We start from the raw sequence: 14,321 nt of genomic DNA, 5'->3' as shown, positions 1-14,321 counted from the left end.
AAGAGTGCAAACCCTTTGGAGACGACTAGCTATGCTCTACCAATATATAGATCGGTTATAACATTGGCTATGATGGCAGGGCTGTAGACTTACCCATAATTCCTATTTTTAACAAAAGAAAAATTATCATGAGGGAAATTGATAAAAATAAAGGTTTTTAACCAGAGGCCTGAATAAGCTGGGTAGCAACTAGACACACACATCTGTGGAATGCAGTCAGTGAAGCTAGGTTCTTAAACTGTTGAAAGGCAGCTATTAATAATTGTTAAAGAGTTCTTGTACACTCAGGGTATGTCTACACTGCGATGAAAGACCCATAATGAGGAAAGGTCTCAGAGTCTGGTCTCTAACCCAAGCTTATCCTAGAGCTTAGTCCTAGAGCTTGTCTATACACAGGTTTTGTATCAACTGTGCAGGTTTAGAAACAGATAAGATATACTTACATATGTGCAACCCTGTTGTATGGCTGCACTTATATTGGTATGAATGTTCTTATATCTGTATAATGTAATAAGTTATACTGATGCAAGCACCTTTATACCAGTGTGTCCATCCACACGTGCAAGCAGCACCAATTAAACCACTCATTTCTAAACCAATATGGTTAAATCAGTACAAAAACTGTTTGTAGCCCAGACTTCCCTAAACCCTATTCTCATTGCTGAGAAGTTAAATGATTCCTTTGCATCAGTCTTCACCACAGAGAATGATAGGGAGATACCTACTCTGGATCTTATCTTTTTTGGTAGTAAAGATGAGGTAGTATCAGTGATTGGGGCATCAGAAGAAAATATGCTGTAACAACTTCATGATTCAAAAAGCCCTAAGTCATCAGTGTCAGGTGGTATGCATCTAGAAGGTCTGAAGAGCTCAAATATGAAGTGACTGAGCTGCTAGCAAAAATATGTAATCTGTCATTGAAAACAGCTACTGTACCAAAGGATTTAAAAGTAACAAATGTACCTATATTTTAGAAAGGCTTTAACAGTGATCTGGGCAACTACATACCAGTATACTTAACATCTGTACCTAGGAAATTGGTTGAAATAGTCATTTAAAAATAATAAAACACCCAGAAAATCATGAAATGATAGGGTCTAACCAACCTGGTTTCTGCAAAGGAAAAATGTATTTCATTCATCTATAAGAATTATTTGAACATGTCAATAAAATAGTGGATAAAGAAGAACTGCTGGATATTATTTATTTAGACTTTCAAAAGGCCTTTGACAAAGTCCCTCAGAAAAGGCTACTAAAGAAACTAAGAAATTATGGGATGAGAAACAAAACATTGTCCTACATCAAAAATGGGCTAAGACGTGGGAAATGAAGTGCAGAAATAGTCAATTTTCACTGTTAAGAGTGAGATGCCTTAAGGTTGCACGTAAGTATGGTGTTTTTAGTATATTTGTTAATTATCTGCACAGGGAGTTGAGGAAAACATAAGAACGGCCATACTGGATCAGACCAATGTCCTGTGTCCTGTCTTCTGACAGTGACCAATGCCTGGTGCTTCAGAGAAATGAACAGAACAGGTGATCATTGAGTGATCCGTGCCCCGTTGTTCACTCCCAGCTTCTGGCAAACAGAGACTAGGAACATTTAGAGCATGATGTTGCCATTAATAGACCTATACTCCATGAATGTATCTAGTTCTTTTTTGAACCCTGTTATAGTCTTGGCCTTCACAACATCCCCTGTCAATGAGTTCCACAGGTTTATGGTGTATTGTGTGAAGAGTTACTTCCTTTTGTTTGTTTTAAACCTGCTGCCTATTAATTTTACTGAGTGACTCCTAGTTCTTGTGTTACATGAAGGAGCAAATAATATTTCCATATTCACTTTCTCTACATGTCAAGGCCTCTATCATATCCCCTCTTAGACATTGCTTTTACATACTCCTAATTGTTTTTGTTGCCCTTCTCTGTATCTTTTCTAATTCTAATATATCTTTTTTGAGATGGGGCAACCACATCTGCACGCAGTATTCAAGATTTGGGTATACCATGGATTTATATAGAGGCATTATGATATTTTCTGTCTTATTGTCTATCCATTTCCGAATGGTTCCTAACATTCTGTTAGGGGTTTTTTTGACTGCCGATGCACATTGAGTGGATGTTTTCAGAGAATTATCCACAATGACTCCAAGAACTCTTTCTTGAGTGGTATTGAAAAGGAGACAAACCTTGTGTTTCAGGGCTTAAGACAATGTCTAACTACTAGAGATTAGGATGAGACCTTTATAGAGGGGCAGATTCCTCCACCCATTGGTACATCTGCCTACTGTAGGGTTCCTTGCATCTTCCTCTGAAGCATCTGGTGTTGGCCACTGCCAGAGACAGGATATTGGACCAGATGGATCCTGGCCTGATCCAATATGGCAATTCTTATATTATTACTCTGTGGGTAGGTAAGTGATGGGAAATGGTAGTAGTGGCTTGGATGGGAGGAGGGCTCTGATAAGAGAGATTTCTGGACATAAAGGGCAGTTAGTTACTAGACAGTGGCAAGAAAGAGGGGTTTGCTTTCAAAGGATGTAAACCTTTACTGACTTTTTTCTCTATAATGAAGCTGAAAATACCTTATATAGTCTAGTTTATGAGAAGTAAAAATGTAGATACATTAAGCAAATAATTTTATTTTACTTATATGTTCTTTCTATTTTGAATAAAACTTGTTTTTGTTAAGATTGTTGTTATATGGACAATTACATGCAGTCCATCCACAAAGTAAACACTGTAATCTCTAAAGGGAGATGCTGAGAGAAAATAGTTTCTGGAAGATAAATTCTCCTTTCAGTTTTGGTAATGTAGGCCTGGACAAGGATGTCCTATCCCAGTGAGTTGTGTTGTCAGGAGTAAATAAATGATTCTGTAGTTAGCGTATGGTGGGGCCACACAATGAGGGATGAGAATAAAAAGAAATATTGAATAGCTGCTCATTCAATGAGCACCATCCATAATGTGCACTGAATGACATAGGGATTTGGCTGGAAAAATAGTATGTGATCATGTAATTAAAGATATGCATACATACAAGCAGCCAAATGAAGATGGCACAGGAACCCTTAAAACTAGAATTTCCTAGATTTTGAGTACATAACTTTGCAACATTAGCTTTCTTTTATCATAGCTTATATTTTAAAGTGGAAATTTCAAGTTTTTTTTTTTTTTTTTTTTAAAGCAGACAATTCTACCATCTATAACCACATTGACTCTCCTCATGGGTCATCAGCACATCTGGGACTTTTACATCCACTGTACAGACTTCTACCACTTGAGTTAATGGAGTAACAGATACCTGTAGTAGTCTATCCTCCCCTATGTGGACCAGCCACTACAGAGGGATAAGACACACATATTACCAGTGGGATACATAGATATATGCAGATAACAGAGAAATGCTGGGATGCAGGAATCTTGGATTCTCAGATTCGGGATGGAAGTGTGTTTAGAGGTCACAGACATTTCTTTCCCTACCTAACCCCTCCTTTTGACCCTGTCCCCTAGCACATACCTGCCTGTCTCTTCCTCTACCACTCCTACAATGTGCTTCTTCCCCTCCTACTCTGGAGATCCCCCTTCCCCACAGCCTGAATGTACTTCCACTTTTCTCCTAACCCACTCAGTCAGGGCCGCCAAGAGCAGGTTTGGGCCCCGGTGAAAAAAATTTTCCGGGCCGCCCAGCAAGAGTGGACCGGCTAAACAGGGCTGATGGGGGAGGGGGGGTGAAAGCTGGGCCCCGGGCCCCCTTCTGGATTGCTGGGCCCCAGTAATTTGTACCGGCTTCCCTCCCCCCGCCCTCATCGGCCCTGCTCACAGTCTGTCTATGCCCCCCGCATTAGGGTCTCTCTCTATGCGGGGTGTTGCTGTGTGTGTTACAACCTCTTGCTAGGGGGGATTTTGCTGTGTGTGTTACAGTCTCTCGCTAGAAGGATGTATGTTAATGTGTGCTACAGTCTCTATTTCAGGGGCTGTTGCTGTGTATTACAGCCGCTCTCTTTCTGAAGGAGTGTTGCTGTGTGGCTCTCTCTAGGGGGATGTATGTCGCGGTGTGTTTTGATCTGACAATAACTGTTCAATCCCCCGTCTAAATCCTCCCTCACACTCCTTAGCCTTCATTTCACCCCCACGCTGCAGAGGCGCAGCCCGCCCTGGCACCAGAGCGCCGCGCGGCCGCCCAGCCCCACCCGCCCCTGCCTGAGGCGCAGCCGCAGTAGGAAGCAGGCGGCGCGGCGTTAGAAACAGCCTTCGCGGCGCAGGCGCAAGGGGATTTGGCGCCAGCGCTTGTGTGCGTTGAATGAATGTTGTGGAAGCGGCAGCGCTGAGGCAAGTGAGGGGGGCGTCCCAGGCTCGCCCGGCGTCTCCCGGGGGGGGGGCTCGCTGCTTCCCTGTGCGGGGCCCCGGTGGCCGCATCCCGGTTGAGAGACTGCGGTGGCCCGTCCCGCTGGGGGCAGGGGGAGATCATGGGGGGCGCTGCTATTGGGTTGTGGGGGAGGGGCAGGGCCGGGGCTGCTCTTGGGTGGGGGCGGCGTTGGATTTCATTCCCTGCGAGGAGGGGACCGTCTCCCCTTCAGACACGCGCAGGATGATCCCTGGGAGCTTCCACCCTTCAGCCCCATGGTGGCCGAGGGACGGGTGGGGGGGAGGCCCAGATGACTCCCTGTCACTCTGCCTCCCTTTTGCTGTCAGTTGGAAATAACTGATATTTAAAGTCGATCCCGAGCGATATTGGTAGGACAAGGATGCTGGGCGCTGTATTAACACATGTGGGAGATGATTCCTGCTGTAGACCTCCTCCCCCCCCCCACGCCCCCGAGTGAAGGATAAACAAGGGGCACTGTGTATTATGGGAAAGTGAGGGGGCCCCAGTTATTTCCTCCCATCTGTATTACATTTGAAATAATGGCAGGTTTCAGAGTAGCAGCCGAGTTAGTCTGTATCCGCAAAAAGAACAGGAGTACTTGTGGCACCTTAGAGACTAACAAATTTATTAGAGCATAAGCATATATGCGTCTGAAGAAGTGGGCTGTAGTCCATGAAAGGTTATGCTGTAATAAATTTGTTAGTCTCTAAGGTGCCACAAGTACTCCTGTTCTTTTTACATTTGAAATATTAATTCTAAAAATCCATTCCCAGTGAAGGGGTTTCTTGCCCTCCCGAGGAAGGGGAGGAGGAAGAAGTTTGAGGGATGTCTGATCAGCTGTCCTTTCGTACAGGGTCACAGAGAAGCTAAGCACAAATAAAAGGGGTCTCTGCATGTTATTTTTAGAGTAGGTGAATGTACACTTAACTTTACAAAGCACTTCTGAGGCAAGATTTAAGTGTCATCCCACACTGGGATTTGGCTCACTTCTGTGCCTGTGTAGACGACATATAGAATTTTTCTGAATAAAATAAAATAAAAATGCATTTTTTGAACATTGCTAACTATCATCCTTGCATCCCCCCAAAAGTAAATTTTCTATGCAGGGATTTTGAAGGCAAATTGAGGAATGACATGGTTCATTAGTGATAATGTTACAGACATATGTGGTGTAAAATAAGATCAACAGTCTTCTAACACTTATTTTACATGAGAGCGTCACATAAATGCATGTGGCAAAAATTTACAGAGTCAAACATTTGGAAATTAAAAGGACTTCACTTTACATTTAGTAATTTAAAAGAGTTACGAGTACTTTTCAAGTACTCTTACTTTTGAGTTCCTTGGCCAATTTTTGTGGTTTTGTAATAACATTTTCCCTTTTTAAACAATGTTTGTTTCCCCTGGTGCTCAGAGAGACCCACATAGATAGCTGAAATTGACAGACTAACTATCCAAAAGGAAACCATAAAATAGACCCTACTTAAAAATACTTTCAATTGCACAAAGTAAATAAACTGAAAAATTGCTACAGTAATTTTAGCTGTTACTTGTAGCATTTGTTTAAAAAAAATCAACACAGGTGTGTGGTTTTGAAATTGGCAGTCTCTCTTTAGCTTGCATTCCAATTTCAATCACATTCTTATTCGTTGGATGCATTCGCCAGCAAAAACAGCCTTTCAGATTTCACTATGTGTATATGTCCTAATTATATACAAAGTGATATACCTTATTCATCAAGTATCATTGTGAACACTGATTCATTTAGTGTAAAACTTTACCAAAGTATTCTGTATTTTGCATGGTGTTCTCATCTTCTGTGATAGAGTTGATTTTTTTTCCTTTCCTTGCTGTGAAAATTCATACACTGGAGATCATATTATTTTTGTCTAGGTTTTTATGCCATGCCCATTATTGTGTTGAGTGCACACATTGCAGCTATGATTCTGCCAAGTAGGACTGGATATAACCCTCTTCATAATCTGTCACCACAACTAATTGGTGAGAAAGGTCGTTCCCTTGGACTTAAGCTAGGTCTACATTACCCGCCTGAATCGGTGAGTAGAAATCGATCTCTCGGGTATCGAATTATCGTGTCTTGTCGGGACGCGACAATCGATCCCCGAATCGACGCTCTTACTCTACCAGCGGAGGTGGGAGTAAGCGCCGTCGACAGGAGCCGTGGAGGTCGATTTTGCCGCCGTCCTCACAGCGGGGTAAGTCGGCTCCGATAGGTCAAATTCAGCAATGCTATTCACGTAGCTGAATTTGCGTATCTTAAATCGCCCCCCCCCCCCCCCCCCCGTAGTGAAGACCTGCCCTAAGTGTGTGCTGCCTTACATCACTCACTGAGGAGCAAAAAAAAGGGAATAAATGGGTCGGCACCACCATGTTGTGTGATGGACACTTGACAAAATTACTGTACTTAGTGATGGACATGGCAGGGGAGGAGTGTTATGTCATTCAGTCATTCAGTGTTTTGAAAAATTACGACGGACCTCAAAATTTTTTACCATGGACACTTGTGTCTGTGTATGGACATGTTGCTGACCCCTGATGGGAATGGAAGCCATGGACTCCTACAAGTACTATTAGGATAGCTGAGTAACAAAGCATTTTGATATAATTTTGCAGGCTTCTTTAACAAGCATACCAGTGATGTCATGGAAAAGAAAATGGCTGACAAACCTGTGGAAAGACCAACTTTCTTTGAAATATTTAAGGCACGATGCAGTGAATCAGGTACAGCTATTATTTCATTTGATTAAAATTAATGTACTGAAAGCATATTGTAATCAGAAGCATTTTCAGGGTGCTGTATTCTGTAGGCATTTGCAATAAACTCTATGTCCCAATGAAGAGTTGAATTTAACTTGGTTGTCTCCTTACATTCCTATGTTCTTTATGCACAAGATGTGGTTGTAATTCCAAATGGTTTTAAGAATGGCTCAAGACTAATAAATGCTCTAATATTTAAATATACTTAATGTTATCAAGACCTTAAATCTCTTATATGTCAGTGTTAAAATTTATTCACTTTTAAGTTGCCTCCAGCTCTAGGCTCAGAAGTGCTAGTGGTCATGATTCTTTTTTCAAATATACTGTATTTTGTGACTTATTCATGTTGAGAAGGACTTCTTATTTTTTAAACTCCTATATTGCTGGTTTTAGCAAAATGGGTCCAGTTTCCCTTCTAACTGTAAAAGAAACCTATTGTTTAACCACGGTTCTTCTTGGAGTATATTTCAGTGTGGATTGTACTGTAGATTCACATGTGCCACGTGCATACAAACTCAGAATTTTTTTTTAATAGTAGTATGTATCGGTGCTGTGCATGTGCCTTGTACCACCTCATGCTTCCATATGAGCGCACAAAGGGTGGAATGACTGCAACCTTCCCTCCCTTCCCTTTTTTTTCCCATGGCAGTGAGATGGAACCTGGACAGTGTACACAGTTTTTAGCTTAAAACTCAACCCTTTCATGAAGAAATTGTTCACTCTCATTGTTTTCTTAATTTTTTTTGGACTGGGGGAGACCTCCCATACAGTCCCTTCAACCACGGAGTGAAAAATGTTGTGCCAACCACTGGCGTAGCAGACTCTAAACCCACAGGGTTTAAATCATGCCAGTCATTACTGAATACAGTAAATTTCACCTGGCTAATGATACAGATTTACCTTGCAGCATTATGCCATGTGCCCTCTTATATTTATGTGATACTGGTTGCGAGACTTCTCCGGAGATTGCTATAGTTCTGGCTCTGGTCAGTCTATTCCTCTGCAAAGTCACCGACAAAGAAGGCTCTAATACTCCCTTATGTCTTCGTGGTGCTGACAGACATGTTTGCCATCAAGGACAATGCCAAGTGCTCAAACTTCTGTTCCAGAGGGGGCATGACTCTTGGATCGTTGCCACATGCCTTCCTTCTACAGTGGTACTAATACATACTCTGGGTTAATTAATAAGTAAAAAGTGATTTTATTAAATACAGTAAGTGGGATTTAAGTGGTTCCAAGTAGTAACAGACAGAACAAAGTGAATTACCAAGCAAAATAAAATAGAACACGCAAGTCTATATCTAATACAGTAAGAAAACTGAATACAGATTAAAAACTTCACCCTCAGAGGAATTCCAGTAAGTTTCCTTTTACAGACTAGTCTCCTTCTAGTCTGGGTCCAGCAATCACTCACACCCCCTGTAGTTATTGTCCTTTGTTCCAGTTTCTTTCAGGTATCTTTGAGGTGGAGAGGCTATCTCTTTAGCCAGCTGAAAACCAAACTGGAGGGGTCTCCCACGGGCTTAAATAGACTTTCTCTTGTGAGTGGAGACCCCCTCCTCTCTCTTATGCAAAGTCCAGCTCCAAGATGGAGTTTTGAAGTCACATAGGCAAGTTACATGTCCATGCATGACTCAGTTTTTACAGGCAGCAGCCATTGTTTACACGCTACCCTGAACGTCCTCAGGTAGACTTCTTATGTGGATTGGAGCCTTCCAAGATTCATTGTCCTTTAAGTGTTTCTTGATTGGGCACTTAATTTTCACATTCCTTTCTCAAGAAGCAGACCAAATGCTTTACTAAGGCTACTTAAAAATCAAGCAAGTACACAGCCAATATTCATAACTTCGAATACAAAAATGATACATGCATACATATAGGATGAATAGATTCAGTGGATCATAACCTTTACAGATATATGTTACATGGAACATGTAGCATAAAACATATTCCAGTTATGTCCTATATACATTCATAAGCATATTTCCATAAAGCCTTATGAGGTGCACCATCACACAGACCATGCTCATTCTCATAGCTCCCTGCTGGCCAACGTAGTTCTGGCTGATAGACCTGTTACAGATGTCCACGTGACCACCAGTCAGTTTCTCAGATTGCCCAAACCTGTTGTCAAAGATCAGGCTCAAGTACTCCACCCAGACCCAAGGTCACTACACCAGATGGCTTGGATGCTGGCTGATTGAGCATCACAGAAAGGGACTGCTCCTTGCATGTTCAGGAAACATTGGCACAGAGCAGGAAGCTATCCACACTTTCAAATGGATGAGGTTCTTAACATTGGCAGCCCGACACGGCCAAGACCTGCTGCAGGCCCCAGTACTGAAGATTCTCGACTATTTGCTGCAGCTGAAATACTTCGGATTTTAATTAGCTACATCAAGATCCAGCTGGGAGCACTATCAGCGTATCATCCACTGATAGTTGTTCTTAGTCTTCTCTCATTTGTTAGTATCAGAATTTCTTAAGAGTCTAATGCATGCTTAATCACTGGTTAGAGATTTAAAATTTTTATTAAAGCTAATGTTAAAAAAAATATATATATATAATATATAGGTTGGGAAAAGAGTATCTGTACATCTGGGTATAGTGCTTAGATTATCCACAAATATAAAGTTAGTTTTTAAAAGTCATATGATACATAGAGTACATAACAGCAGTAACCCAAATTTAGGTGAATAGATTTAACAATACAGTTTAGATATTAGAATCCGAATACTCGGGTATGTCACTCATGAAAAGTTGTACAGAGATTTGGTTGTGGAAAGCAAAGAATATCAATGAGTGGAGATTATCCCTCGGTAATTGAGAATTAGGTTGATTGCCTATTTAGAAAATACAATCCATGAGGAAAGTATCTACTTCAGCATGGGACTTCAACATCCTCTTAAAACTTATGGAGCCCCTCTCCTCCCCCGTCTGTCCCTCCTCCCCCAGCATCTATTGGAATGCTCCATCTGTTATCTTACTCTCAAAATAGCCTTTTTGTTGGTCATTACCTTGACCAGAAGAGTAAGTGAGCTTCCAGGACTCATGGCAGAACTCCCATATACTTAGTGCCATAAAGACAAAGAAGTACTGAGACCTCATGTAAAATGCATTCCAAAGGTAACTTCTGAGTTCCACTTAAAATAATCAGTTAACTTTCTTGTGTTCTTCCCAAAACCACATTCCACACCAGAGGAGAAGAAGCTACACACTATGTGATATCGACAGCACTTTTTTGACTGTCCCCACCTCTGTTTGTGGTCATAGCTAGCTGCTCCAAGGACCAGGCTATTTCATTGCAAAGATTGCCTAAATGGCTTATGCTTTATATCTCACTGGGTTACCAGCTAGGCAATGTGACTCTCACTCACTCTGACTATTAAGGCTAACTTCACCAGAGCACAAGCAACATCCTCTACTTGCTCCTGAAGTATACTGATATCTGAAATCTGCACGGCAGCTATATGGCTCCACCCTTTCATATTTGTCAAGCATTATGCATTGGATTTAGCTAGTAGGTCAGATGGCAAGTTTGGAAGAGCAGTACTCCTATCTCTATTTGACTGATGCAGCTGTGATACTCCTACTATCTAGAGATGACACTGCTTGCCATTCACGTATAGTGGGATCCACACGTACTCAAGGAAGAAATAACGGTTGCTTTGTCCTACAGTAACTGTGGTTCTTCAAGGTATTGTCAGTGTGGATGTTTTCGGAGTCTCAGCTAACATGGGCTCTGAGCTGTGAGGGAGCTAAGGGAAGGTTGTGACTCCTCTGCCCGTTATGCCTTCATAGGGCAGCACAAGGAGGCACAGCATATGTGTGCTGTCCTGGCTGACACTGGTGTTCAAAAAAAAAAAAAAAAAAAGTAAGCTCTCATGTGCATGAGGCTTATGTGCATCACAATGGGATCCACACAGACTACATCATCTTGAAGAGTCACAGTTACTGAAGGGTAACTGTTCTTTTGGTAAAAAACCACAGTAGTAGTTTTGTCAACATTCTTTGGTTGTTCTGTCAACATCAAAATTGAAAGGCGTACTATAATATAAAAGTATATGTTAGAGGAGTGTTGTTGGGTTTTATAACAGGCTGGTTTAAATGTCCAATATATCTCAGCTATTGTATAATTACCTTCGTGGAACATTAAACTGATTTGAATTCAGACAACAATTTATGATTAAGTTAGGGTTCCTCAAAATAAATATATATATATATATATATATATATATATATAATATAAAGGCTAGGTTAAATTACATATAAAAATGTGATATTTTTCTTTATAGACTTAGGACCGATAAGTCTCAACTGGTTTGAGGAACTCAGCACAGAAGCTCCACCCTATGAATCTGAAACATCAGAGAAACCTGAATACAGAGCTGGCTGGCTTGATCAAAGTGCTACTAAAACTCCAAGGGGGAAACCCTCTACATATAGCCAGTTGGCATCAACGCCAATGATTTTCAAAGAACAGAGTGTAACGTTGCCACTTTTGTCTTCTCCGATAAAAGAACTGGGTCAGAAGAAAATAGAAGCAGGTGAGTAACTGGGTTTGTTTGAAGTAAAAGTGTGCTTATAGCTTCCCACAGCCCCCTAAAACAGGGACTTTATATTTCATTATTATAGTTTCCCATTAATACTACAATAAATAATGCTATCACAGACATTAAATAAGAAAAAGACATACAGTACTAGGCCCTCTAATTCACCCTGTATAAGTGCAGAATTCTTCATTACAATGAATTCACTTGCAGTGAGCTCTGTATGGCTCCATGCGCACAGAACTCACTGCAGGATTGGGTGTGATATCTTTTTCCAGTGCTTTAACCACTCTTTTTATATCAGCAGAATGTAAACTTGGAATTGCTAGTTGCCAAATGTAGGGAGAGCCCAGGAATGAATTTTGCTTACCCTACTTTTTAAAAAGTAAAACTAGTGTATATTTAATGTATATACATGCATCCGACAAAGTGGGTATTCACCCAGGAAAGCTCATGCTCCAATATATGTCTGTTAGTCTATAAGGTGCCACAGGACTCTTTGCTGCATTTAATATATAAACATTCTAAAAGGTTAGTTTGCTGGTTTGGGATAAATAGAAAATGTCTGTTGCCAATTTGAGGTCCCGTGCAGTCCTAAGGGCACTCACTGAACTTTCGAATCAAGATGTGTAAGTTTTAAGGTATATAGATGTAAGTTTGTTGTTAATTTAATACAATTGTAAGCTATGGAGTGTGGCCATATTGGTGAATAAAATCTTCAATATGAAAAGAGAAGGTTCTTTCCCTTTTCAGGTAGCATTTCACTTAAGACTGTACCTAGTTATGTACTTTGAGGAAGACGCTAATTTTCACTCTAGTTTTGACGTATCTAGAAGTTCTAGCATCTATGCCTCTTGGACCAGAATTAGATGAACTATAAAAATGTTTTCTGCATAGGTATTTCTGATGCAGCCATTGCTACTATATCTGATTTGTACATTTACTGTAAATTTGTGTCCTTCCTTTCAATATTGGCTTCTGCTGAAACTGAATCTCTTGATATATATCAGAGGCATACCTAGATTCTACAATAAAGCCTTTAAAGATGTTCAGCAAGTCAGAATAGTATTATAAAAGATGTAAATCAGGGCAGTTTATGGGCGTCCCATTTTAAAAAGGTTATTTGAGCTGTTTTGTATTTCAGTGCTTTACAATACATTTGTGTAATGGTTCGAGGATATATCTTAGTATCATGTGGCCAGATTTTGAACCCCTACTCTCACCGATGAGCAGTTATTTATACAAGTAGTCTCATCTGAGTCAATGGGAAAACTCATATGAGTAACTGCTCACCATCTAAGAGGTTCACAGTTTAACCCATAGGTTTCCAATGGCCAGGGTGGAAATGCTCTTCTTCATTTAATAATTCTTGACAATTAACTGTTCATGAGACATTTGTAATACAAATAGGTACTGTCTGGCACTGTACATAAAACCAAAAATATTTCTTCTTTATGGTAGCTCATTCAATCCAAGAAATTTATTTCTTGTGCAGACCTGGGAGAATGCTGGTACAATATATCTGTGAAGGAGCTTTATGGCCTGCAAAAATCATTTCTCCTGTAGTAACAGGAAATGCAATGACATTGCACATTGACTGCTTTGCCTAGTTGACATAATCTATAGTGAAGATAAATACAGACTAAATTTAATAAATATTTTTTAAAAAGAATGAGGCTTATTAAATGAACTTAACTAAAGTTCTGAGCATGTATTTGAAATATTCTTGGTATTGTCATTTTGACTAGAATTTGTGAACATATTCCAGCTTGATCAAAAGGATCATTATTAGAAATGTAAGTAACATTGAACAATGTTTCTTTTTAAAAACTAAGGCTTAGTTAAGCACATTTTAAAAGGTAAGTTTATTTTTAAATTTCATAATAAAAATAGTTATATCTGCAGGATCTGGTTAACTATTGTACTGTATATACTATACATTGCAGGCAAAGTCAATTTGGTTAACAAAGAACATAGAACAAGTCCACATGTTATGAAGACAAAATTTGATCAAACAGATGAAATATTTTCACCTCTCAATACCTCCCTCAGTGTAAGGTATGTTATGGATGTTAACACTTTTTAAAATGACTTAATATATTTGACTTAATATACACCTCTACCTCAATATAACGCTATCCTCCGGAGCCAAAAAAGCTTACCGCGTTATAGGTGAAACCGCGTTATATCGAACTTGCTTTGATCTGCTGGAGTGCGCAGCCCCGCCCCCCCAGAACACTGCTTTACCACGTTATAGCCGAATTTGTGTTATATCAGGTCACGTTATATCGGGGTAGAGGTGTATTTTATAGGAAGGCTATATTTAAATTCAAATTATATTATAAAAACTTTTGGCTATCACGGGTGGAAACGTTAGAGTTTCAGAACAGTGGATAATCTTGCATATATACAGTAACTCCTCACTTAATGTTGTAGTTATGTTCCTGAAAAATGCGACTTTATGCAAAACGATGTTCAGCGAATCCAATTTCCTCATAAGAATTAATGTAAATGAGGGGGTTAAGTTCCAGGAAAATTTTTTTCAACAGACAAAAGACTATATTATATATATATTGTGTGTGTTTGTTTATATATATATATATATATATATATATATATATATAT

The 14,321-nt window shown here is 40.0% G+C and overlaps 1 protein-coding gene across 3 annotated transcripts in view; it reads left to right on the top strand.

The window, feature by feature from the left end:
- Window positions 1–7,020: 7,020 nt before the first annotated feature.
- Window positions 7,021–14,321, top strand: part of BRCA2 (BRCA2 DNA repair associated) — a 78,305-nt gene continuing 71,004 nt past the window's right edge. For all 3 annotated transcript variants that reach the window (XM_034758653.1, XM_034758652.1, XM_034758654.1), the window contains exons 1-3: window positions 7,021–7,110; window positions 11,442–11,693; window positions 13,643–13,754. In XM_034758653.1, coding sequence (XP_034614544.1) covers window positions 7,032–7,110; window positions 11,442–11,693; window positions 13,643–13,754 — 443 coding nt within the window. In that variant the 5' untranslated portion in view covers window positions 7,021–7,031. The remainder of the gene's footprint in view (window positions 7,111–11,441; window positions 11,694–13,642; window positions 13,755–14,321) is intronic.

The sequence above is a fragment of the Trachemys scripta genome, chromosome 1 (assembly GCF_013100865.1).
Source record: "Trachemys scripta elegans isolate TJP31775 chromosome 1, CAS_Tse_1.0, whole genome shotgun sequence".
Taxonomy (NCBI): Eukaryota; Metazoa; Chordata; order Testudines; family Emydidae; genus Trachemys; species Trachemys scripta.
The sequence above is the reverse complement of the archived record's forward strand: the minus strand, read 5'-3'. Positions and strand labels throughout refer to the sequence as shown.